Below are 22,853 nucleotides of genomic sequence, written 5' to 3'. Positions count from 1 at the left end.
TGGCAACCTTCAGAGATCTGTGGACATGAACCCCAAGATCTCTCTGTTCCTCCACATTCCTCAGAACCCTGCCGTTGACCCTGTAATCCGCATTCAAATTTTTTCTACCAAAATGAATCACCTCGCACTTATCAGGGTTAAACTCCATCTGCCATCTTTCAGCCCAGCTCTGCATCCTAGCAATGTCTTTTTGCAGCATACCTTTGCAGGATTTTGATCAATAAGGGGATCAGGGGTTATGGAGAGAAGGCAGGAGAATGGGGATGAGAAAAATAGCAGAGCAGACGATGGGCCGAGTGGCCTAATTATGCTCCTATGTCCTATAGGACCCCAAGAAGCTGCTCGGCCCATCCAGGCTGGGCTGCCCCAGGAGACGCGTGCCAACAGAGACACTTGTCGCAGGGCAGGAGGCACAGAAGTCCACTTCCACTGTACTGTCTAGGGAAGCACCTAGGCTTGGTGTTAGGGTCCGCAAGGCGAGAACGTTAGACAACAGTTAAGTTGGCACGGGTGCAGGCCACAATTTAGTGATAGGGAACAGACTGTATATATTTCCTCACAATAAAAACCTGCTAACACCATTGTAACATGCTCTGTTTAATGGGAGTGGGGGGTAGCGGGGAAGAGTGAAGGCCCCATGGGAGGACTGTGCTCCCCCCCCCCCTCTCTCCGCTGCCCGGACCGCCCCAGCGATTCGAAAGGATCAGGTGATGGACTGGCCAGTCACATGCAGGGATCACCCAGGTGGAAGGTGCTACTATAGGCATTGAGTCAGACATTGTCAAACGATGTGGAGCTCAGAGTTCATCGCAGAGCAGGCCATCATCATCCTCCATCCCATGAACCAGACCCACTGCCAATGCCAACCCAGCTCATAGCACCGCAGGGATATATAACGAAGGGGATTTGCATGCAGGTGGTTTGGCACGCGAGGGGATTTGGTGGTGTCCGTGCCCCTTGGCCAGCGACCCCCCCTTCCCTCGGTGAAGCGCATCGCGTGCGTCCCGTGCGCACTGGCCCTGGTGATGCCGTTTTGTGGCCTCCTGTCCCGCTCATTGTCCCCCTCCTCCAGCTCATCGCCCCTCTGCTGGGCTATATTGTAGAGGACGCAGCAGACCACCATGATGCGGGTGACACTCCTAGCCTTGTACTGGAAGGTCCCTCCAGAGACGTCCAGGCACTCAAAGTGCATCTTCAGGACCACAAAGCACCTTTCAACAACACCCCCGGTCATCATATGGGCATCATTGTAGCAGGTCCCCGCATCAGTCTGTGGCCTCCATATAGGCGTCATGAACCACACCCGCAACAGGTAACCCCCGTCGCCCAGCAGCCAGCCCAGAACATCTCGGGGATTGCCGAGTTTGCCAAGATGAATGCTTTGTGCACACTGCCGGGTATCGTGTGCTGAATGTTCATGGAGTGGTAGCCCTTCCTGTTTGTGAACAGCAGCCTGTTATCCGCCGGTAGCCGTAGGGCGACATGCATTCAGCGATGACTGACTGGACCTGGGGCATTGTGCCGATGGCAGCCTGCAGACCGGGCGTCATGGTGGGCGCAGTCCACAGGGTACTGCATGTACTGCTCCGCCTGGGCATCCAGGGTGTCAGTGACAGCACAGATGCACCTGTGCGCCGATGCCTGTGAAATCCCAGACAGGTCCCCACTCAGCGACTGGAACGACCCCGTCACGTTGAAGCTGAGGGCGATCGTCACCTTGACGGTCACCAGGAGCGGGTGTCCTCCCCCATACCCGTGTGGTGCCAAGTGTGCTATCATCTGGCAGATATGTCTGGCAGTCTCCCTGCTCATCTGCAGTCTCCGTCCGCATGCCCTGTCCAGAAGGTCCTCAAATGACATGCGGCGCCAGTACACATGTTCTCATCCGGCACCCCCTTGGCCTGTAGGATGGGTGGCCCTCCAGCCAGAGCAGCTGCCAACTGCCTCTCTGCAGCCCGCTCCTCTGCTGCAGCCTCTGCCTCCTTTCTAAGCCACCCCCGTTCACTCTGCCACAGGACAGCGGCCACCGCCACAGCGCCATTATTCTCTGCAGGGGTGAAAGGCAAACATGTTAGCAGAGCGCATAGACCCATGCCCAACCAGGTGCCATGGGGTACACTGTGGCCCCCCCACCCACACATGCCACACCCCACCCCTGTGTGTGCCCCAAATCCTGGCACCCATCCCTGCTGCCAGGGGCACTGTCAGCTGAGACTACCATCACTGGGGGCTGCCGGTGTGGCCCTGGATGGTCACCCGTTGGGTGGGGTGGTCGGGGGCGTTTGCCCATCCATACGGCTATTGTCACTGTGTGGTCGGTGCCTGGGCTCCGTCCCAGTCTTGTGGGTGGGGCACCCCGACTGCTCGGCCTGTTCTCTCTCCACCACCCCCCCCCCCCCCCCCCCCCGCAGCCAGCACGGTCGCCCAGTGTCCATGCCGCCAGCCCGCAGCCACCCCATGCCACGTCCCATCTCTTCTCTCTCACTCAGCAGCCAACTATAGGCCTACTGTACTTTCAGGCCACACATTTACACCATTTTTGGGGGGCCGGAGAATCCCGATTTGGCATCAAACCAGCGTCTACCTCAATTTCAGCATCAGAAGCTATTCTCCGCCCAATCGGGTTTCCCGATTTCTGTGTCAGCCAACAGAGAATCCAGCCTGACATTTTTCAAAGGGTTGTAGGTCTTCGGAATATAAAAGGTGGTAGAAGCACAGTATTTGGAGGTGTTTAAACAGAGGTGGATAGGTTATCAGGGGTAGGCGGGATGTAGATTTAAAGTTACTGTCGGATCAGCCATGACCTTACTAAAGGACAGAGCAGGCTCAAGGGGCTAAACAGCCTAATCCTGCTCTTTGTTCATTTATAATTTTCAGGGAGCTACAAACCTTTACACAACTAATTCCATGGAAGCTCATACTGGCTAATACACAGCAAAAAATTTCAAATTGGTTCAAGTACTGAAGGAGAGGGCTCATCGATTCTTGGATGAGATCCTGGTGGAAGGAGGAAAATTAATATTCTGCACCCACAAGGTGGGAAGGAGCCCCCTTGATGCTCTCTTCCCTCCTGGAGCAGTTGGTATTGCCCTACCTGACCTCAAATTCCCCTTGCTTTCATCTTCCAGACCTAGCCAGATGCCCAATACAGTACTTACTCCTATATGATGACAATAAGGTAAAGTAGTCCAATACTTACTCTATTTGATGAAATCCTCAGAGAACTATCAGAAGAAATGGTGGTGAAGTTTAGTGAAGTCTTGACAAAGGAGCTCAACAAATCTTCAAATTTTTCTTGAAGCATCCAGCAATATCAAACAACGCAGGCTGAACGTAGCTTTAAGTAGCACTCAAAATGCTCAGCAATTATACCTTTACTCCTGTTCAGCTGATCACTGTTAGAACTTGTTAGCTGAAGCACTAAAAATGAAACCTCTTTAATTAGCATTGGCAGCCAATTAAATTGTCAATCCAATTCTCCATCTGCCTTCCGTGCCCGGTGGGCACCGCAGGGGTTGGATTGTTTTATCGATCCCTGTTTTCACATTACGATTTAATGTTGTTAAGTTTCCATTGTTCTTTGTTATTTTGGGCCAGTGCCCCTGCCAGGAATGGCCCCTTTTAATTTATCCCCGAGTTAATTTCCTTTATTATATTCAATTGATTGGACCTCAAAATAAATTATATGCTGGTGTACACTTCAACCTCTTTACCAAGATAGGATCCTGCACTCGAGGAGGGCTGAACTGGCTTTGCAGTTTAAGAAGTCATTGTGATACATGGAGACTCTTTAATGCCTGCAGTAAAGGGCTAAAGTTGCTCCCAAACGGGTGAGTATCTGTTTCTGGGTCAGATGTATTCCTTTTAGTTTGGTTGTAGGCATTATAACAGTGTTGGTGAGCTGGATCCTGAAAACATTTTTTTTATTGGTTGTGGGAGTGGTGTATAAAATTGTTCATCAACTGTCACCTATCCAACTTGTATTGAATTTGCATTTAGATGTTGCAGTTAATTTGTGCAGCCTTTGAACCAACAAATTTTGTTTTTATTAGGTTAGACCAGGAGTGGGCAAACTTTTCCGTGCAAGGGCCAAATTCAGAAATTGACAATTTTAAAGGGCTGCATAGTATATTAAGTAAAATAATTAATATTTAAAATAGCCAAAATAAAAGGTTTTTAAAGAAAAAAAAGCAATTAATTTTTATTAATTAATATTTTAAAGTAGAAACTTCGGGCGAAATTCTCCCCCCCCCCACGACGGGTGGGGGAATAGCGGGAGGGCCTTCCCGACTTTTTTGACGCCCTCCCGCTATTCTCCCCCCCCCCGCCGAAATCCCGACACGAATCGCTGCCACCGTTTTTTTACGGCCGGCAGCGATTCACAGCTGTTAGAAGGGCCGAAGTCCCAGCCCTTTACGACCTTTTTACGAACGGCAAACACACCTGGTCCTGCCGTTCGTAAAAACGTCGTGACCACCTGGAAAAAAATAACCATGGCACCGATTGGCACGGCAGTACCACGGCCGTGCCAAGGGTGCCATGGGCCCGCGATCGGTGCCCACCGATCGCGGGCAGCGGGCCCGATGCCCGCGCACTATTTGTCCTTCCGCCGCCCCGCAGTATCAATACGCGGGGCGGCTGAGGGGCAACCCGGACCGCGCATGCGCGGGTTTCGCGCAAAAACGCGATGACGTCACCCGCGCATGCGCGGGTGGAGTCTTCCCACCCGCGCATGCGCGGCTGACGTCATATGACGCGTCAGCCGGCGCTAAGTCCGACAAGCGGGCTTAACGATTTTCGTTAAGCCCGACTTGTCGGAGCCTCCAACATCGGGCTGCTAGCCCCGACGGGGGACCAGAATCGGTCCCCCGTCGGGAAGGGGCGCGATGCCGGGCGGGTTTTACGGCAGTTTGACGATTGACTTTTTTTTTAGGACACTACGGGCAATTTCATTTTTTATATGACTTGATCTTGGTGGGCCGCATAAAGACCTTTGGCGGGCCGTAGTTTGCCCACCCCTGGGTTAGACTGTGACTGTTCCCTAGTAATATAATGGTGAATGAATGGTGGTAACTTATTTGGAATTTGTTTTACATAAGTTATGAAGCTTTTTGAATGTGTCTCTTTTTTTGTGTTGTATCATTTTGATACTGCAACTTAGGCATACCTGAAGATTAGATCTAGACTGCTAGGCATGTTGGGTAATGCCATCTTTTATATATATAAGGAATTTTGTACAAAATGAAATCAGGTAACTATTTTAATTGCAACTTCTCCGTTTTGTATAGGTGCATTAACGGCAGCACTTTGTTGCATACTGCTGCTTACTTTGGGAAAACGGATACCATTGAAGTAAGATATTATTTATATTTGTGAACATAAGAATCAAAAGTATGTTTTACACGTTTTTTTTATCGCTTTGTGGATGTTTCTTGTGATTTATGTCAGGGGATTAAATGGAACAATTTTAAAAGGGTAAACACCAATAGAATTATCACTAATGCTGGTTTCCTATATACTGGTCTGTTGCAGAGTCATTGGGCTCGATTCTCTGCTCACGGCGCCAAAGTCGTGTTCGGTGAGAGGGGCGGAGAATCCCCGATGATGCCAAAATCGTAAGGTGGTGCCGCTTTCACGATGCTCCACTCCCTGAAAAGCGGTGTACTCTAAGAGTATGCCGCATCATGTAGCCACAGTCTCAGGCCATTGCCTGAGGCCCATCCCTCGATGCTCCGTCCCCGACCGGCTGAGTTCCCGACAGCGTGGGACACGTGTGCTCTCACCCGTCGTGAACCTAGCGTGGCGGCTGTGGACTCGGTCTGGCGCCGCCACAGTCTGGGGATGGCCGATCTGTGGGCAGGGGGGGCTTCATTCTGGGCTGGAGGCAGTGTGGGTGGGTGGTCCGGGGCATGCGAGTGGCCAATGGAGGGTACTATTTTTGCAGTCCGGGTCCGCTGACTGAGTTTGCCATGAAGTCATGCGCATGCGCGGCCACGGACCCGGAAATCCTCAGGGCCGTGCTGGGGGCTCTACGCTGCCTCCCTGCTAACCGCAGCAAAACAACGAATCGGTGGCCATTTTGCGGCAGTTTTACGAGCATAAAACACTTCCGTTTTCATGCCAGCATGGGGACGTAGTCTCCCAAACGGAGAATCTAGCCCATTTTGTTTATAACATTTTCAGTTTTCCACTGCAATATAAAGGGTATTTTTCCTTTCTTTATCTGATCAGATCTCTATCCACTCTCTCCATGTTGTTGCGAATACTGGGTACAATTTAACCATCGCGTTGTGCCTGTTGCGGATTGGGGTGAAAAATGGGAAAGGCCAAAAATAGCGAGAACGGAGTGTAGTGGTTGGCCTTGGTCAGGGGGCTGAAGCGTTCTAGGTCAGGGAATCGCCCATAAGTCAAGAGGGTGAGGGGTTTTGTGTCTTGATGACTGAACAGTGCGCCTGAACCCAAGGAGCATCAGCACCATAGAGGCAGCTGTCAACAATCAAACAAAAAGTGCTGGGCTTCAGTACTGGGGATCTTCTTGCGACCAAAGTGTAAGAATGTGGATCACAGGAAGGCACCCGAGTACGGTCTCCCTAATGTTCCCGGCAGAGGTCTGGGATCTTAGGGCTCCTGATCTGGGCAGGAGTGAGTGTGAAGAGCAAGGTTTTCCAGCACAACTGGCTCGCTGGATGGCACTCTGGGAGAGGCGAGACACGTGGGTGGGGGAGGCTTGGGGGATTTGAGGGTCCTGGGATGGAAAGCCGAACTGATTGTCGGTCTCCCTCCTTCTCCAGATATAAAGATGTTGGCTGGTAGTGGGTCCTGCAGAGCCTCCCCTCGCTGTGCCTGTGGCAGCCGAGGTAGGCAGATTCTGCAGATGGCAGCAGCAATAACACAGGCTGAAGGTGGCACCCCATGTGGAAGGGGCCACTGCACATCGGGGTGAGGAGGGACCCAGAAGGGGAGGCCAGCGATGGCCCATGGTGTACAGGCATTGTTGGACATTCAGTGAGCTGGGATACCATGTGCCGTAGAAGACTCCGTCTCAGGAGAGAGAGAATGCGTCATATGTACCACATCTTTGCGGACTTGGCAACCGGTGTAGAAGGAGGCTACCCCCTCCGGGTGGCCATGAAGGTCACCACAGCCCTTAACATATATGTCACTGGGTCATTCCAGGGTTCAAGCGGGAACCTGTATGGCATTTCACAATCTACAGCCCACCGGTGCATCCGTGAGAAGATTCATGCTCTGTATAACTGGGCATCGGACTTTATCACCTATGATCTGGACCAGGCCCACCAAGATGCCCAGGCTGCATTACTTGCTGCCAATGCCAGAATGCCCCTGGCGCAGGGGGCATGATGGCTCGCATGTTGCCCTGCACATACCGGGGCATGAGGGAGTGCCCAATATTGACAGGAAGGGATTCCACTTTCTGAATATTCAGATCGTGTGCGACTACCACCTCCGTATCATGCATGCGTGTGTACCCTCTACCCAGGGAGCGTGCAAAACAGCTTCATCCTGGGGCACTCTGAGATCTCCGATCTCTTCAAGGACCACCTCAGGATGATTGGTTGACTCGTGGGGGACAAGTGATACCTGCAGACGTCATAGCTGATGACGCCCGTGCAGAGGCCTGAGACTGAGGCGGGAGACATGTTATAATGAGGCCCACATTGTCACCCATGCTGTCATTGAGCGGTGCATTGGGAAATGTGGTTCCAATGCCTTTGCCACTCTGCTGGTGCCCTGCAGTATGCCTCCCAGAGCGTCTGCTGCTTTGTGGTGGTGGTCTGCTGTGCCCTCCACAACCTGACACAACAGTGGGATGGAATGCTGGAGGAGGAGGGATACTTGGCCCGGAGGCGGTGGTCAAGGAGTGACTGGAGGATAAGCCCATGGAGGAGAGGTGGCTGCAAGGGGCTGGGGATTTTGATCTTGGACGACTGTGCCCGGGAGGCCATGGCATGGGGAGAGCCAGAGGGCATCAGGGGTTCGGGTGCAGGGAGGTCTACTGCAAGCTAGAGGGCCCTGGCTAACTTACCAGTGTCGCAGACATCGCCATGCCACCCTGTTTTGCCTGCTGCTCGGTGTCAGCAGGGGGGAATTTGGACTGGAGTTGTCTCCTTGGTGGCAGGCCCTGGGTTGGCCTCCAATGCTTCCTCCTCCCTGAAAGTAGGACCCTGGGGAACTCCATAGGATGGAGGGGCAGCTGGAGTGAGTTCCAGAGGCCTCTGAGTCATCCTGGAGGCTGCCCTTGTCTGTACAATGGTGTCAATGCCCTTGGTGACGAGGCCATGACTGTTGGCCTCAGTGCCACACATTGTCTCCTGCGCCCGTAGCCTTTGGGACTCCTCCAATTAGCTTTCCAGGTGCGAGAATATTGCTGACACCCCCTTCTGAATGTCATGGCTGTGTCCTATCATCTGCATCAGAGAACCTTGTCCAGGAGGGTCGGAGACCTCTGACTACTGTTTCCCCCGGACATCTCTGCCTACACCTGATGTTCATTAACTGCTGTGTGCTGCTCACCAGATTGTGCCCCAGAAGCCTGTTGAATAATGGGCACCCACCGAGATGCGTGTCTGCGCAAGTGGAAGGTGAGGGTGATTGCTGTGACACCTCGGTGCAGATTTCCTCGGAGCTCTATTCCAAGGTGGCTTTCTGATAGGCTGGGGGTGGGTGGGTGGGGGGGGGGGGGGGGGGGGGGGGGCTCCGGATGGCCTGGCCTGGCCTCATCAGATGGAGGTCCTGTGAGGCAATAGACGTGTGGTCAGTGAGGGGGAAGGATCATTCGGTCCGACGTGGACTGTCACTTGAGACGGGCAGCACGGTAGCACAAATGGATCTCTCTCTCTCTCTCTCTCTCTCTCTCTCTCTCTCTCTCTCTCTCTTTCTCTCTCCCTTGCTTTCTCTCTCCTCCTCGCTCTCTCTCTCGCTTTCTCTCGCTTTTTCTCTCTCCCTCGCTTTCTCTCTCCCCCTCGCTTTCTCTCATCCTCCTCCTCGCTTTTCTCTCTCTCCTCCTCTCTTTCTCTTCTCCTCCCCCTCGGACTTTCGCCTCTTCCTCCCTCGCTCTCCCTCGCCCTCGCTCTCGCCCTCTCTCTCTCGCTCTCGCCCTCTCTCGCCCTCTCTCGGCCCTTCTCATCCGCCCTCTCTCTGGCCCTCTCTCGCCCCTCCTCTCGCCCTCTCTCTCGCCCTCTCTACGCTCTCCTACCCTCTCTCTCGCCCTCTCTCCTCGCCCTCTCTCGCACTCTCTCCCACACTCTCGCCCTCTCTCTCGCCCTCTCTCTCTGCCCTCACTGTCTCTCCTCTCCACTCTCTCGCACTCGCTCTCGCCCTCTCGCCCTCTATGCCCCTCTCTCTCGCCCTTCTCTCCCTCTCTCGCCCTTCTCTCCCTCTCTCGCCCTCTCTCGCCCTTCTCTCCCTCTCTCGCCCTCTCTCGCCCTCTCTCGCCCTCTCTCCCCTCTCGCCCCCTCCTCTCTCTCGCCCTCTCTCCGCCCTCCTCTCTCGCCCTCTCCTCTCTCGCCCTCTCCTCTCTCGCCCCCTCTCTCGCCCTCTCTCGCCCTCTCTCGCCCCTCCGCCCTCTCTCGCCCTCTCTCTCCGCTCTCTCCCTCTCGCCCTCTCTCGCCCTCGCTCTCGCCCTCTCTCCCTCTCGCTCGCTCTCGCCCCTCTCTCTCGCTCTCGTCCCGCCTCTCTCGCGCTCTCGCCCTCTCTCGCTCTGCCCTCTCTCTCTCTCGCCTCTCTCTCGCCCTCTCTCGCCCTCTCTCTCGCTCTCGCCCTCTCTCGCCCCCTCTCTCGCTCTCGCCCCTCTCTCGCCCTCTCTCGCCCTCTCCGCCCTCTCTCGCCCTCTCTCGCCCTCTCTCGCGCCTCTCTCGCCTCTCTCTCGCTCTCGCCCTCTCTCGCCTCTCTCGCCCTCTCTCGCCCTCTCTCGCCTCTCTTCTCGCTCTCGCCCTCTCTTCGCCCTCTCTCGCCCTTGCTCTCGCCCTCTCTCGCCCTCTCTCTCGCTCTCCCTCTCTCTCGCTCTCCCGCTCTCGCCCTCTCTCTCGCTCTCTCGCTCTCGCCCTCTCTTGCCCTCTCTCTCGCTCTCGCCCTCTCTTGCCCTCTCTTGCCCTCTCTCGCCCTCTCTCGCCCTCTCTCTCGCCCTCTCTTGCCCTCTCTCCGCTCTCGCCCTCTCTCGCCCCTCTCTTGCCCTCTCTTGCCCCATCTTTCGCCCTCTCTCTCGCCCTCTCTCTCGCCCTCTCTCTCGCTCTCGCCCTCTCTCTCCCTCTCTCTCCCTCTCTCCCTCTCTCTCCCTCTCTCTCCCTCTCTCTCCCTCTCGCCCTCTCTCGCCCTCTCTCGCCCTCGCCCTCTCTCTCGCCCTCTCTCTCTCTCGCCCTCTCTCGCCCTCTCTCGCCCCTCTCTCGCCCCTCTCTCGCCCTCTCTCGCCCTCTCTCGCCCTCTCTCTCGCCCTCTCTCTCGCCCTCTCTCTCGCCCTCTCTCTCGCCCTCTCTCTCGCTCTCGCCCTCTCTCTCGCTCTCGCACTCTCTCGCCCTCTCTCTCGCTCTCGCACTCTCTCGCCCTCTCTCTCGCTCTCGCACTCTCTCGCCCTCTCTCTCGCTCTCGCCCTCTCTCTCTCGCTCTCGCCCTCTCTCGCCCCTCTCTCTCGCCCTCTCTCTCGCCCTCTCTCTCGCCCTCTCTCTCGCCCTCTCTCTCGCCCTCTCTCTCGCCCTCTCTCTCGCCCTCTCTCTCGCCCTCTCTCTCGCCCTCTCTCTCGCCCTCTCTCTCGCCCTCTCTCTCGCCCTCTCTCTCGCCCTCTCTCTGCCCTCTCTCTCGCCCCCTCTCTCTCGCCCCTCTCTCTCGCCCTCTCTCTCGCCTCTCTCGCCCGCACTCTCTCGCCCTCGCACTCTCTCGCCCTCGCACTCTCTCGCCCTCGCACTCTCTCGCCCTCGCACTCTCTCGCCCTCGCACTCTCTCGCCCTCGCACTCTCTCGCCCTCGCACTCTCTCGCCCTCGCACTCTCTCGCCCTCGCAGTCTCTCGCCCTCGCACTCTCTCGCCCTCGCGCCCTCTCTCGCCCTCGCGCCCTCTCTCGCCCTCGCCCTCTCTCGCCCTCGCACCCTCTCTCGCCCTCGCCCTCTCTCGCCCTCGCCCTCTCTCGCCCTCGCCCTCTCTCGCCCTCGCCCTCTCTCGCCCTCGCCCTCTCTCGCCCTCGCCCTCTCTCGCCCTCGCCCTCTCTCGCCCTCGCCCTCTCTCGCCCTCGCCCTCTCTCGCCCTCGCCCTCTCTCGCCCTCGCCCTCTCTCGCCCTCTCTCGCCCTCGCCCTCTCTCGCCCTCGCCCTCTCTCGCCCTCTCGCCCTCTCGCCCTCTCGCCCTCTCGCCCTCTCGCCCCTCTCGCCTCTCTCGCCCTCACCCTCTCGCGCCCTCTCGCCCTCTCTCCCTCTCGCCCTCTCTCTCGCCCTCTCTCTCGCCCTCTCTCTCGCCCTCTCGCCCTCTCTCTCGCCCTCTCGCCTCTCTCGCCCTCCTCTCGCCCTCTCTCTCGCTCTCGCCCCTCTCTCGCCCTCTCTCGCCCTCTCTCGCCCTCTCTCGCCTCTCTCGCCCTCTCTCTCGCCCTCTCTCGCCCTCTCTCTCGCCCTCTCTCGCCCTCTCTCGCCCTCTCTCTCGCCCTCTCTCTCGCTCTCGCCCTCTCTCGCCCTCTCTCGCCCTCTCTCGCCCTCTCTCGCCCTCTCCCTCTCTCGCCTCTCTCTCGCCCTCTCTCTCGCCCTCTCTCTCGCTCTCGCACTCTCTCGCCCTCGCTCTCGCCCTCTCTCGCCCTCTCTCGCCCTCACTCTCGCTCTCGCCCTCTCTCGCCTTTCTCTCGCTCTCGCCCTCTCTCGCCCTCTCTCTCGCTCTCGCCCTCTCTCGCCCTCTCTCGCCCCTCTCGCCCTCTCTCGCCCTCTCTCGCCCTCTCTCTCGCCCTCTCTCGCCTTCTCTCTCGCTCTCGCCCTCTCTTGCCCTCTCTCTCGCTCTCGCCCTCTCTCGCCCTCTCTCGCCCTCTCGCCCTCTCTCGCCCTCTCTCGCCCTCTCTCTCGCCCCTCTCTCTCGCCCTCCTCTCTCGCCCTCTCTCTCGCCCTCTCTCTCGCCCTCTCTCGCCCCTCTCTCGCCCTCTCTCGCCCTCTCTCGCCCTCTCTCTCGCTCTCTCTCTCGCCCTCTCTCGCCCTCGCTCTCGCTCTTGCCCTCTCTCGCCCTCTCTCTCGCTCTCGCCTCTCTCTCGCTCTCGCCCTCTCTCTCGCTCTCGCCCTCTCTCTCGCTCTCGCCCTCTCTCTCGCTCTCGCCCTCTCTCTCGCTCTCGCCCTCTCTCTCGCTCTCGCCCTCTCTCTCGCTCTCGCCCTCTCTCTCGCTCTCGCCCCTCTCTCTCGCTCTCGCCCTCTCTCCGCTTCGCCCTCTCTCGCCCCTCTCTCGCCCTCTCTCTCGCTCTCGCCCTCTCTCGCCCCCTCTCATCGCTCTCAGCCCTCTCGCCCTCTCTCGCCCCTCTCTCGCCCTCTCTCGCCCTCTCATCGCCCTCTCTCTCGCTCTCGCCTCTCTCTCGGCTCTCGCCCCTCTCTCGCCCCTCTCTCTCGCTCTCGCCCTCTCTCGCCCTCTCTCCCACACTCTCGCCCTCTCTCTCGCCCTCTCTCGCCTTGCTCTCGCCCTCTCTCGCCCTCTCTCTCGCTCTCGCCCTCTCTCTCGCTCTCGCCCTCTCTCTCGCTCTCGCCCTCTCTCTCGCTCTCGCCCTCTCTCTCGCTCTCTCTCGCTCTCGCCCTCTCTTGCCCTCTCTTGCCCTCTCTCGCCCTCTCTCGCCCTCTCTCGCCCTCTCTCTCGCTCTCGCCCTCTCTTGCCCTCTCTCTCGCTCTCGCCCTCTCTCGCCCTCTCTTGCCCTCTCTCGCCCTCTCTCTCGCCCTCTCTCTCGCTCTCGCCCTCTCTCTCCCTCTCTCTCCCTCTCTCTCCCTCTCTCTCCCTCTCGCTCTCTCTCACCCTCTCTCACCCTCTCTCGCCCTCTCTCGCCCTCTCTCGCCCTCGCCCCTCCCTCTCTCGCCCTCTCTCGCCCTCTCTCTCGCCCTCTCTCTCGCCCTCTCTCGCCCTCTCTCGCCCCCTCTCTCGCCCTCTCTCTCCTCTCGCCCTCTCTCGCCCTCTCTCTCGCCCTCTCTCTCGCCCACCTCTCTCTCGCCCTCTCTCTCGCTCTCGCCCTCTCTCTCGCTCTCGCACTCTCTCGCCCTCTCTCTCGCTCTCGCACTCTCTCGCCCCTCTCTCGCTCTCGCCCTCTCTCTCGCTCTCGCCTCTCTCGCCTCTCTCTCGCCCTCTCTCTCGCCCTCTCTCTCTCGCCCCCTCTCTCTCGCCCTCTCTCTCGCCCTCTCTCTCGCCCTCTCTCTCGCCCTCTCTCTCGCCCCTCTCTCTCGCCCTCTCTCTCGCCCTCTCCCGCCCCCTCTCTCTCGCCCTCTCTCTCGCCCCTCTCTCTCGCCCTCTCTCGCCCTCGCACTCTCTCTCGCCCTCGCACTCTCTCGCCCTCGCACTCTCTCGCCCTCGCACTCTCTCGCCCTCGCACTCTCTCGCCCTCGCACTCTCTCGCCCTCGCACTCTCTCGCCCTCGCACTCTCTCGCCCTCGCACTCTCTCGCCCTCGCACTCTCTCGCCCTCGCACTCTCTCGCCCTCGCACTCTCTCGCCCTCGCGCTCTCTCGCCCTCGCACTCTCTCGCCCTCGCACTCTCTCGCCCTCGCACTCTCTCGCCCTCGCACTCTCTCGCCCTCGCACTCTCTCGCCCTCGCACTCTCTCGCCCTCGCACTCTCTCGCCCTCGCACTCTCTCGCCCTCGCACTCTCTCGCCCTCGCACTCTCTCGCCCTCGCACTCTCTCGCCCTCGCACTCTCTCGCCCTCGCACTCTCTCGCCCTCGCACTCTCTCGCCCTCGCCCTCTCTCGCCCTCGCCCTCTCTCGCCCTCGCCCTCTCTCGCCCTCGCCCTCTCTCGCCCTCGCCCTCTCTCGCCCTCGCCCTCTCTCGCCCTCGCCCTCTCTCGCCCTCGCCCTCTCTCGCCCTCGCCCTCTCTCGCCCTCGCCCTCTCTCGCCCTCGCCCTCTCTCGCCCTCTCTCGCCCTCTCTCGCCCTCTCTCGCCCTCGCCCTCTCTCGCCCTCGCCCTCTCTCGCCCTCGCCCTCTCTCGCCCTCGCCCTCTCTCGCCCTCTCTCGCCCTCGCCCTCTCTCGCCCTCTCTCGCCCTCGCCCTCTCTCGCCCTCGCCCTCTCGCGCTCTCTCGCCCTCTCGCCCTCTCTCGCCCTCTCGCCCTCTCTCGCCCTCTCGCGCCCTCTCGCCCTCTCTCGCCCTCTCTCGCCCTCTCTCGCACTCTCTCGCCCTCTCGCACTCTCTCGCCCTCTCTCTCGCTCTCGCACTCTCTCGCCCTCTCTCTCGCTCTCGCACTCTCTCGCCCTCTCTCTCGCTCTCGCTCTCGCACTCTCTCGCCCTCTCTCTCGCTCTCGCACTCTCTCGCTCTTCCACCACCACCACACACAATGTCCAGGGCCCGTTCTTCATCGGGGGGGTGAAGGCCCAGGATCTCTTGGTGGAGGGGGGGGGGGGTAATTGAGGGGTGGCAGGCGGAACTGATGCTGGGAGAGAGGTGGTAACTTACTGATGCACTATCAATTACGACGAGACAAGAGTAGAATGTAATCGAGGCTTTACTACACAGAGAAGTGTGGCCGCCTCCAGCAGCTGACGAAATGGCTGCTGTACGGGAAGCACACATATTTGTAATCCGCCTACTGGGCAGAGACAGCAGGCAGGGATCTACCCCCGTACCTATAGTACAGGGTCCTTACCGTAAAACACATATATACATCAGTGGTGACTACCACACTTGCCCTTGCAGCTCAGTTGAGGTCCTTGGTCTTCTTCTGATGTTGGACACAGTTCCTCCTTGTCATGCTGCCTGAACTGATAGCCACTGCCCACTGGACAGCATTTCTAACCCTTCTGCTGCTCCTCTGAAGCCTTTGGGGGAACAGTATGGCCTGCCTCTCATCACCTGGAACTTGAACCCACGCAAAACCTCAAATTTGGGCACCTTGTGCTGAGGCTGACACTAGTTTCGAACAGCCAGAGTGTTACACTGTGTAATTATACTACAGTCGTTCTGTGTCTTTTAAGGCCACTGTATCTGATTATTTTTACATGAATAAACTTCCTCAAGCCATTCAGAGTTTGATTGTTTAGTGAAGGAACTAGGCAGATTAGAAAACATGTGATTCAGGCGGGAGGTTAGACCCAGCCAGGATTCATTGGCTTTTCTTTTTTTTTCCAAGAAAATTGTCCTGCATCTGCAGCAAGTCTATTATGTCAGAGCAGGAGGCACCTGAGATGCAGTGTTTGTGTAGATAAATAGAATAGAACATAGAACAGTACAGCACAGAACATGCCCTTCGGCCCTCAATGTTGTGCCGAGCAATGATCACCCTACTCAAACCCACGTATCCACCCTGTACCCATAACCCAACAACCCCCCCCCCCCCTTAACCTTACTTTTTTTTAGGACACTACGGGCAATTTAGCATGGCCAATCCACCTAACCCGCACATCTTTGGACTGTGGGAGGAAACCGGAGCACCCGGAGGAAACCCACGCACACACTGGGAGGACGTGCAGACTCCGCACAGACAGTGACCCAGCTGGGAATCGAACCTGGGACCCTGGAGCTGTGACTCCGATAGGTGTACTCCGAGCCCATGGACGTATTTTAAAAACATTTCTGGCTATGTTACTCTTTGATCAATTTGACTTTATTTGAATCTTCAGCAATGTTTTTGGGTTTTTTGGGTATGGTTCAATTGGCACCAGAATCCCTCTCGGTCCTGATCCAAGATTCAGGTATGAAACTAAACTAGGATCAAGAACAGGCAAATTGAGCCTGTGGAGAATCACAGCCAACCCATTTCCAGTCCTCGGCCAACACCCGCAGATGCATATTTCCCAGCATATGTTACTGGCTAGCAATTAGTAGCAGGGAATCTAGCTAATTGCTTTCACTTTCCTAATCCGGATGCACTGAGATCCTCTGATTATGCACAGACAGTGTACCTTTATGATTCAGTAACGCATCAAGTGGAGGCTTTACCCAGCAGGCAATTCAGGAAATTTGGAATCCATGAGAACAGACATGTGCAATCTTTTAAGGAAGCGGTTATGGGTGGTTGTCATGTTTCAGACCCAATGTACCTACAAATGCGTAGCCCTGAATTTTTTTTTAGCTCATTTCATATCATTTTACTGCTCATTATTATACAGTAGAAGTCCCTTAATGGTGAGTAAATGTTTTTATGGGGAATGAATTGGTGTCAGAGGAGACATTCCTGTTTGTAAACCTGTCTTTACAAAGACTTCTGCTTGGATTCCTTGTCTGGGCTAATTCATGTTAGAATGTTGGCTTCCTGTAAACTGGTTTTGGAGTGGGAGAGAGATCGTGTGTGGGGTGATGCACCCTTTGTTTACCAAAACATTGTTGACCACTGCAAATACTGTGCGGCTGCTTCACTGGGAAAGAGGTCCTGTTCTCCGTGATTGCAGATGTTACTAGTGACTAATTCAGAGTGCCTGGCCCTTCCAAGATGCTGGTACACACAGACCTGACAATTGTCTGTTGAGCCTGTGTTGGGGTTCTCGCTGTCTTTCAATTGGATCTCGATATCCATCTCCCCTGCCCTGTGGAGGGGCATGGGGTTGAGGCAAAGGCATGGATGTGGTGTCTGCTCTTGATCCTCACCAGAGGTACAAGGAAGATCTGCATAAGCTATTCCCATGCCTTGCTTAAAGCTGACCAAAGGGAGTACAGCTGATGGTGGGGGGGCGGGGGAAGACAGACTGAAGGGAGTATAGCTGATGGTTTGGGGGGGGGGGGGGCTGAAGGGAGTACAGCTGAAGGTGGGGTGCCTGCCAAAATGTTAGCAATCCCCTGTTGCAATGTCATATCAATATGACCAATGTGTTTGGGCGGGACGGTAGTACAGTGGTTAGCACCGTTGCTTCACCGTGTCAGGGTCCCAGGTTCGATTCCCGCTTGGATCACTGTGTGTGGAGTCTGCACGTTCTCCCTATGCCTGCGTGGGTTTCCTCCGGGTGCTCTGGTTTCCTCCCATAAGTCCCGAAAGATGTGCTTGTTTGGTAATTTGGACATTTTGAATTCTCCCTCTGTGCACCCAAAAAAGCGGCGGAATATGGTGATTAGGGGCTTTTCACAGTAACTTCATGCAATGTTACTGTAAGCCTTGTGACAATAAAGATTATTATTATTATTATTATTAATGTTAACCGGCTGAATTTTCCTGGTTGCGTCACATTCCTGACATTGGAAATGCAGGCTTGGCCATTGAGGGTGAGGGGTAATGGCCTTTGTAACCAATTAAAAAGCCTTCTGGGAGGCCTGTCAATTAGGAAAGGCAGGAGGCCCCAATAGGAGGGCCTGCATTGATATCTGGCTGGCAGCTCCACCAAGCACTGCGGAGTCGGGCAGGAGACCGAGGGTACATCGGGACAATGTAGGATTGTGAAAATTCACACCTGACCACAGCAATCAGGTGATCGATGAAACCCTTCCACAGGATAATTTGCAGTCGCAGCTATGCCCATTGAATCCCAGCGAGTGAATGCTGAGGTGATTGAGAGGAGATGTGTATGGGCCCTGACCTGCCAATGGGAGACTGCCTCCAGTTACCTGTCAGTCTCTGGCTTCAACTTGGAGATCTACCACTATCCGAAATATCCATCAATCTTCCCTCAATTGACCCTTAACGAACCTGATTGACTATCGCTGCTGTTGTGGCAGGAAGCCTCTGCCAGCTCGGAAACGATTTTACAATTTAGTTCCCTGTCCCGTCTAATCCACCTCAGAAGGCCTGGAAAAATTCAGTCCAATGTTTCCGGTTTATGACCTTTCATCTGAACTGGAAAAAGTTCGAAACAAAGCCACTTTTAAGCAGGTACAATGAAAGATGGGGAGGAAGAGCAAAAGGGAATGTCTGTGACAGAATTGAAAACTGGAGTGAATAAATGACAATTTAAAAGTTAATTGTGCATACTTAAAAAATCAAATGCTTAGATTATAGATTATCATAGAATTTACAGTGCAGAAGGAGGCCATTCGGCCCATCGAGTCTGCTCTTGCACCCTATCCAAGAGCACCCTACCCAAGGTCAACACCTCCACCCTATCCCCATAACCCAGTATCCCCACCCAACACTAAGGGCAATTTTGGACACTTAAGGGCAATTTATCATGGCCAATCCACCTAACCTGCACATCTTTGGACTGTGGGAGGAAACCGGAGCACCCGGAGGAAACCCACGCACACACGGGGAGGATGTGCAGACTCCGCACAGACAGTGACCCAAGCCGGAATCGAACCTGGGACCCTGGAGCTGTGAAGCAATTGTGCTATCCACAATGCTACCGTGTTGCAATGTAAGTTGATAATGGTATTCATGTAATATATGAGGCCATTATTTATAAATAACAAATGGTGTTATGTGATATAATTTGCCAGAGCAACAAACTTTTCATCTCCTCTCAATGTGTTATTATTTTTTTTTAAATGTTGTACGAGACGTTTGTTATATAGTTTCTTTAATTCACAGAATGTCGGCAAGGCTACACTTTAACAAGGTGTTGTGTGTACACCTCTACCGTTTACTTCGAATGGTTTACAAGATCATTTAAAAATTAGCCACATGTGGGGATGGAATCATATGTATGATATTCTGAAGATTATTAAAAACTAATAACGTTTTCCATCTCTTTTTTTCATGGTTGACCAAATAGTTCAATATATTGGTTTTGATTGTACAATTTGTTGGCATTTTGAATTCACAAGGAATTGCAAGGGAAGCACTGATTTTAAAAACGTGCAAGGATGGGAGCAGCCTTGTAGGTCCAGCTGATCTTATTGGGACAGCTTAATTTTACTAACCTGCTATTACTGGAGTCTGGCAACGATTTGGAGGAATGGATTAAACTCCCCACTTTTAATTCCCTTTCTGGGCAAGAGAGTTTGATTGGCATTCATTAACAATTATTGCCGTTAAGCTGGTACTTATACTCACTATTAGACTTGCTGTTGGCAATGAATGCACAAATACAATTTCATGGGGACATCAATGCATGAATTGAACTGCTGCAAATCAGCTAACAACTTGTGGCAGTTGTGGAATTTCTCTTCCTTGCCACAAGTTACTGATCGGTTAAATTTGAACATTTAATAACAGTATGCATCATTCACGTTTGTTATTTTATCCGCAAAACATGACCAATACCTAAAGAATGAAATCTGCACTTGAGAGCTCCAGATAACACCGACTTACTGGGTGTTCAGTGACATTGAACCAGTGAACAATTATCAGTCTTAGGACAAATTTAGCTTTTAAAAATGGAAACATTGGTTTAAGGTATGGAGATCTGGAGGTAGAAATTCACCTTCAACAATGGCGCAGAAACATCACATCATCCATCAATTCCATGCAGTGCCTGATATTGCAATGCTTTCCTTTATTGGGCAATGTATTGATGACCGAAGCAGGGATGTAATAGAACTGTATAAAATGCTTGTTGGGCCACAGCCGGAGTTTGTGTACAGTTCTGTTCACGTTTCAGGAATTGCTTTGGAAAGAGTGCAGAGGAGATTCATGGCTTGGAAATGGCAGCTATGAAGAAGGATTGCATTTGCTATGGTTGTTTTACTTCAAACTGAGGAGACTCTGGAGGGGGAGGGGAGGGGGGGGGGGTGTGACCTAATTGAGATGTACAAAACTGAGGGGCCTAGTCAAGAAAGACTTGTTTCCCCTAGGTGAGGGGTCAATTATCAGAGGAAATAGATTTAAGGTGATGGGTAGAAAGATTAGGAAAACCCTTTGCATCCAAAGGGGGGTTGTGGTCTGGAATTCAGTTCCTAAGTTGGTGGTTGAGGCTGAAATGTTCAATTTGTCCTGAAGGTGTATGTGATATGTGAAGATGTGAAGTGTTGTAACCAACAGGACTATGTACCAGGTTCAGGAAAATGGGAATTTAAAAAAACAGCTAGTTTATTTTTTTTCTCTTTTTGGCTGGTGCAGACACCAATGGACTGAATGGCCTCTTTGAGCACAGTAACTCTTCTATGGTTCTATATCAATGATACTGGAAATAAATGTAAGAACTTTCATCATATGCAGCTTCTTTCAAGCTCAAGTGAGGCTAAGAATCTTTTAGCCATGATCTAATCCAATTGCAACATGTCGAGCGCATTTAGCTGGGTGTTTCCTGGTGTTCGCAGCCCTGAGAAAGACCACGCAATGAACAGAACTCTGTTCCAATCCAGGGCCTCCGTGAGGAACGGCCACACTTCACCCGCGAGAACTCATCCGTGCAGGAGGAGATCGGGATGCCATTTTTCAATGGCACCCCTCCCTGACATGACCTCCCCCCCCCCCCCCCCCACCGCTCAAAGCCCCAGCTGACCTATAAGGAGGTCACCCGGGGCCTCCGATCCCCTGGGAGCCTCACCTCCTGCCAAGTGCCGTTCCGCCTAGACGCGTATGTGGGGACCAGTACTGAACGGCGCACACTTAGGTCGCCCATGCGAAGGAGTTAGATCCCAAAATCTCGATTGGATCAGGTGAGCTACATGTTGTATGAGAATCGCTCTAATATGCAGATTTACCAAATACTGATCACGGCGCCTCACGAGATCCCGTTCGATGTCGCTAGGCGTGGCAAGCCGGGTAAATCCCAGGGGCGGCCTCTCCCAACTGCGTCACTCTGCCTTTTAAGGTTGGGTGCGGCCGGTAGACTGCACCCGTAGTCTCCAAGGCTGGATGGATTGAGCTGTCACTGGCTCAGAGTGCCCCTTCTCTCTCCTTTGTAAAACCCATCATGCACAGAGCATTTGTCCATTTAGTTTAGCTTTGGTGTAGGAAAGGCGGGACCTGTGAGGGAGGTAGTAGTCCTTTGCACTATGTTTATATTTGTATGTATACTGTTTCTTCTGTTATTGTTATAAAATCATAAATACCTCAATAAAATGTTTATAAAAGAAAAAAAAAATTATGTGCCAATTTTAGGCACAATGCATTGAAAAAAAAGCCAGTGCAACTTTAGGCCCAGGGGCCGATATACATTTCAAATGTACTACCCAAGTTTAACATTGGGCCTGGCCTGAACTAGGCTGTTGAAATAGTTCCACATAGCAAGACTGTCACAATAATGAAAATGCTTGCGCTCTCCACAATGAGCCCACCGTATGCTCTTGTACACATTCTGCCTGAATAAAACATTTGACCTAATTAAAGCTGTGCATCCTCTGGCGTCCGCTGGTCTCACTTTAATATGCAGTTTCCCAAAGCATCCATGGTGTTGGGATCTATCCCCTTCGCCCAGAGTCCTCGGGCAAGCACTGTGAGTATGGGTCTCCACAATGGGGACCAGATGAAACAGCACTCATGAGGGGTCTCCCAGGGGATCAGAGGCCCCCAGGTACATTCCATTTTGGGAAGGGTGCCACCTGGGCACCTTGGCAGTGCTAGCCTGGCACCCTGGCAGTCCCACCTGGGTGCCAGCCAAGGTTCCCAGGTGGCACTGACAGGGGTGCTGGCACTGCCAAGCTGCCATTTATCACGCGGCGGCAATTGGACCAGGGGGGTTGCTGCATGAATGTTTGGGGGGGGGGGGGGGGAACGTGTGGAAAATCTTGGGGGCCTCCTCCTAGTGCATTGGAGCTTGGGGGGTGGATGATTGGGGGTCGCGTCGGGGGCTCGAGATCGGGACTGCATTTAAAAATGGTGTCCCGATCGCTCGCTACGCTGAGGAGTTCTGGTGAGCGGAGCTCCTCACTGAGGCCCCGTATTACCTGACTGATGTTTGATAGCATTGTTTATCGGCATAAGAGCTCGGGGAAGCATATGGCTAAACGTGTTCACTCTGGGACTTTTGTTCCCATTTAGTTGAATCCGCCACAAGTTTCCAGGCTCTTTCGCACTAGCTTTATAAAAGAGAAAACAGTTACCCCATCCAGGAAACCAGCCACACTCCCAGATCAAGCCAATCCCAAGGACAAATTTCGATAATTGCATGGCACCTTCTGTGAAGCTTTTAAAATTATGCTTTTATTTGGCACCTTTCCAAAGCGTTTAAATATACTTCTCAAATTTACTCAACTATACCAACTGGTCAATGGCTTTGTATAGTTTTGTTACTTACAATTGGGTTACCTTACAAGTGGTGGACAAGGCATGCTGATTAAAATCCATTTTAAATTGATAAAACCAGACTAGGTTATATAAAATATAAAGGAATATTTTGTAATGCACTTTTTAAAATCTATATTCTAAAATGTGATTTGATTTCTCCAGTTCATGAGGGATTTCATTTCTGGAGATGTGCAAACGAGTTTGGGTGAAAAACTGAGCAAATGAAAACCATTTTTCAATTTGGGCACAATGCAAGCTACATCCAAAAGAATAAATATTTGGCCATGGCTATTCCGCGTTCTTACCCACCTGAGCCTGCCTCAGAACTTTCCATCCTATGTGCTCAGAATTTTCATGGGACATAGGTGTTGCTGGCTAGATCAGCATTTATCGACCATCTCTAATTGTCCTTAAGAAGGTGGTGGTGAACTACCTTGAACCACTGCAGTCCATATGGTGTACGTACACCCAAAGTGTTGTTTGGAAGGGAGTTCCAACAAATTTGACCCTGCAACAGTGAAGGAATGGTTATATAGTTCCATGTCTGGATGCTGTATGACTCTGAGGGAAACTTTCAATGGCTGCCCTTGTCCTTCTTGGCGGCTGAGGTCGCGGGATTTGAAGTGTCATTAAAGGGGTTCGGTTCAGTACATTCTGTAAAT

At 53.9% G+C, this 22,853-nt stretch overlaps 1 protein-coding gene across 1 annotated transcript in view; it reads left to right on the top strand.

Annotated features, from left to right (window-relative positions):
• The window catches only part of LOC119955195, a 162,944-nt gene that overhangs the window by 108,268 nt on the left and 31,823 nt on the right, over positions 1 to 22,853 (top strand). Inside the window, exon 19 of the mRNA XM_038781183.1 lies at positions 5,289 to 5,352. Within this exon, the coding sequence (XP_038637111.1) occupies positions 5,289 to 5,352 (64 nt within the window). The remainder of the gene's footprint in view (positions 1 to 5,288; positions 5,353 to 22,853) is intronic.

This window comes from Scyliorhinus canicula, chromosome 20 (assembly GCF_902713615.1).
Source record: "Scyliorhinus canicula chromosome 20, sScyCan1.1, whole genome shotgun sequence".
In the NCBI taxonomy this organism is placed as follows: Eukaryota; Metazoa; Chordata; class Chondrichthyes; order Carcharhiniformes; family Scyliorhinidae; genus Scyliorhinus; species Scyliorhinus canicula.
This window is presented reverse-complemented; position numbering and strand designations above follow the sequence as displayed.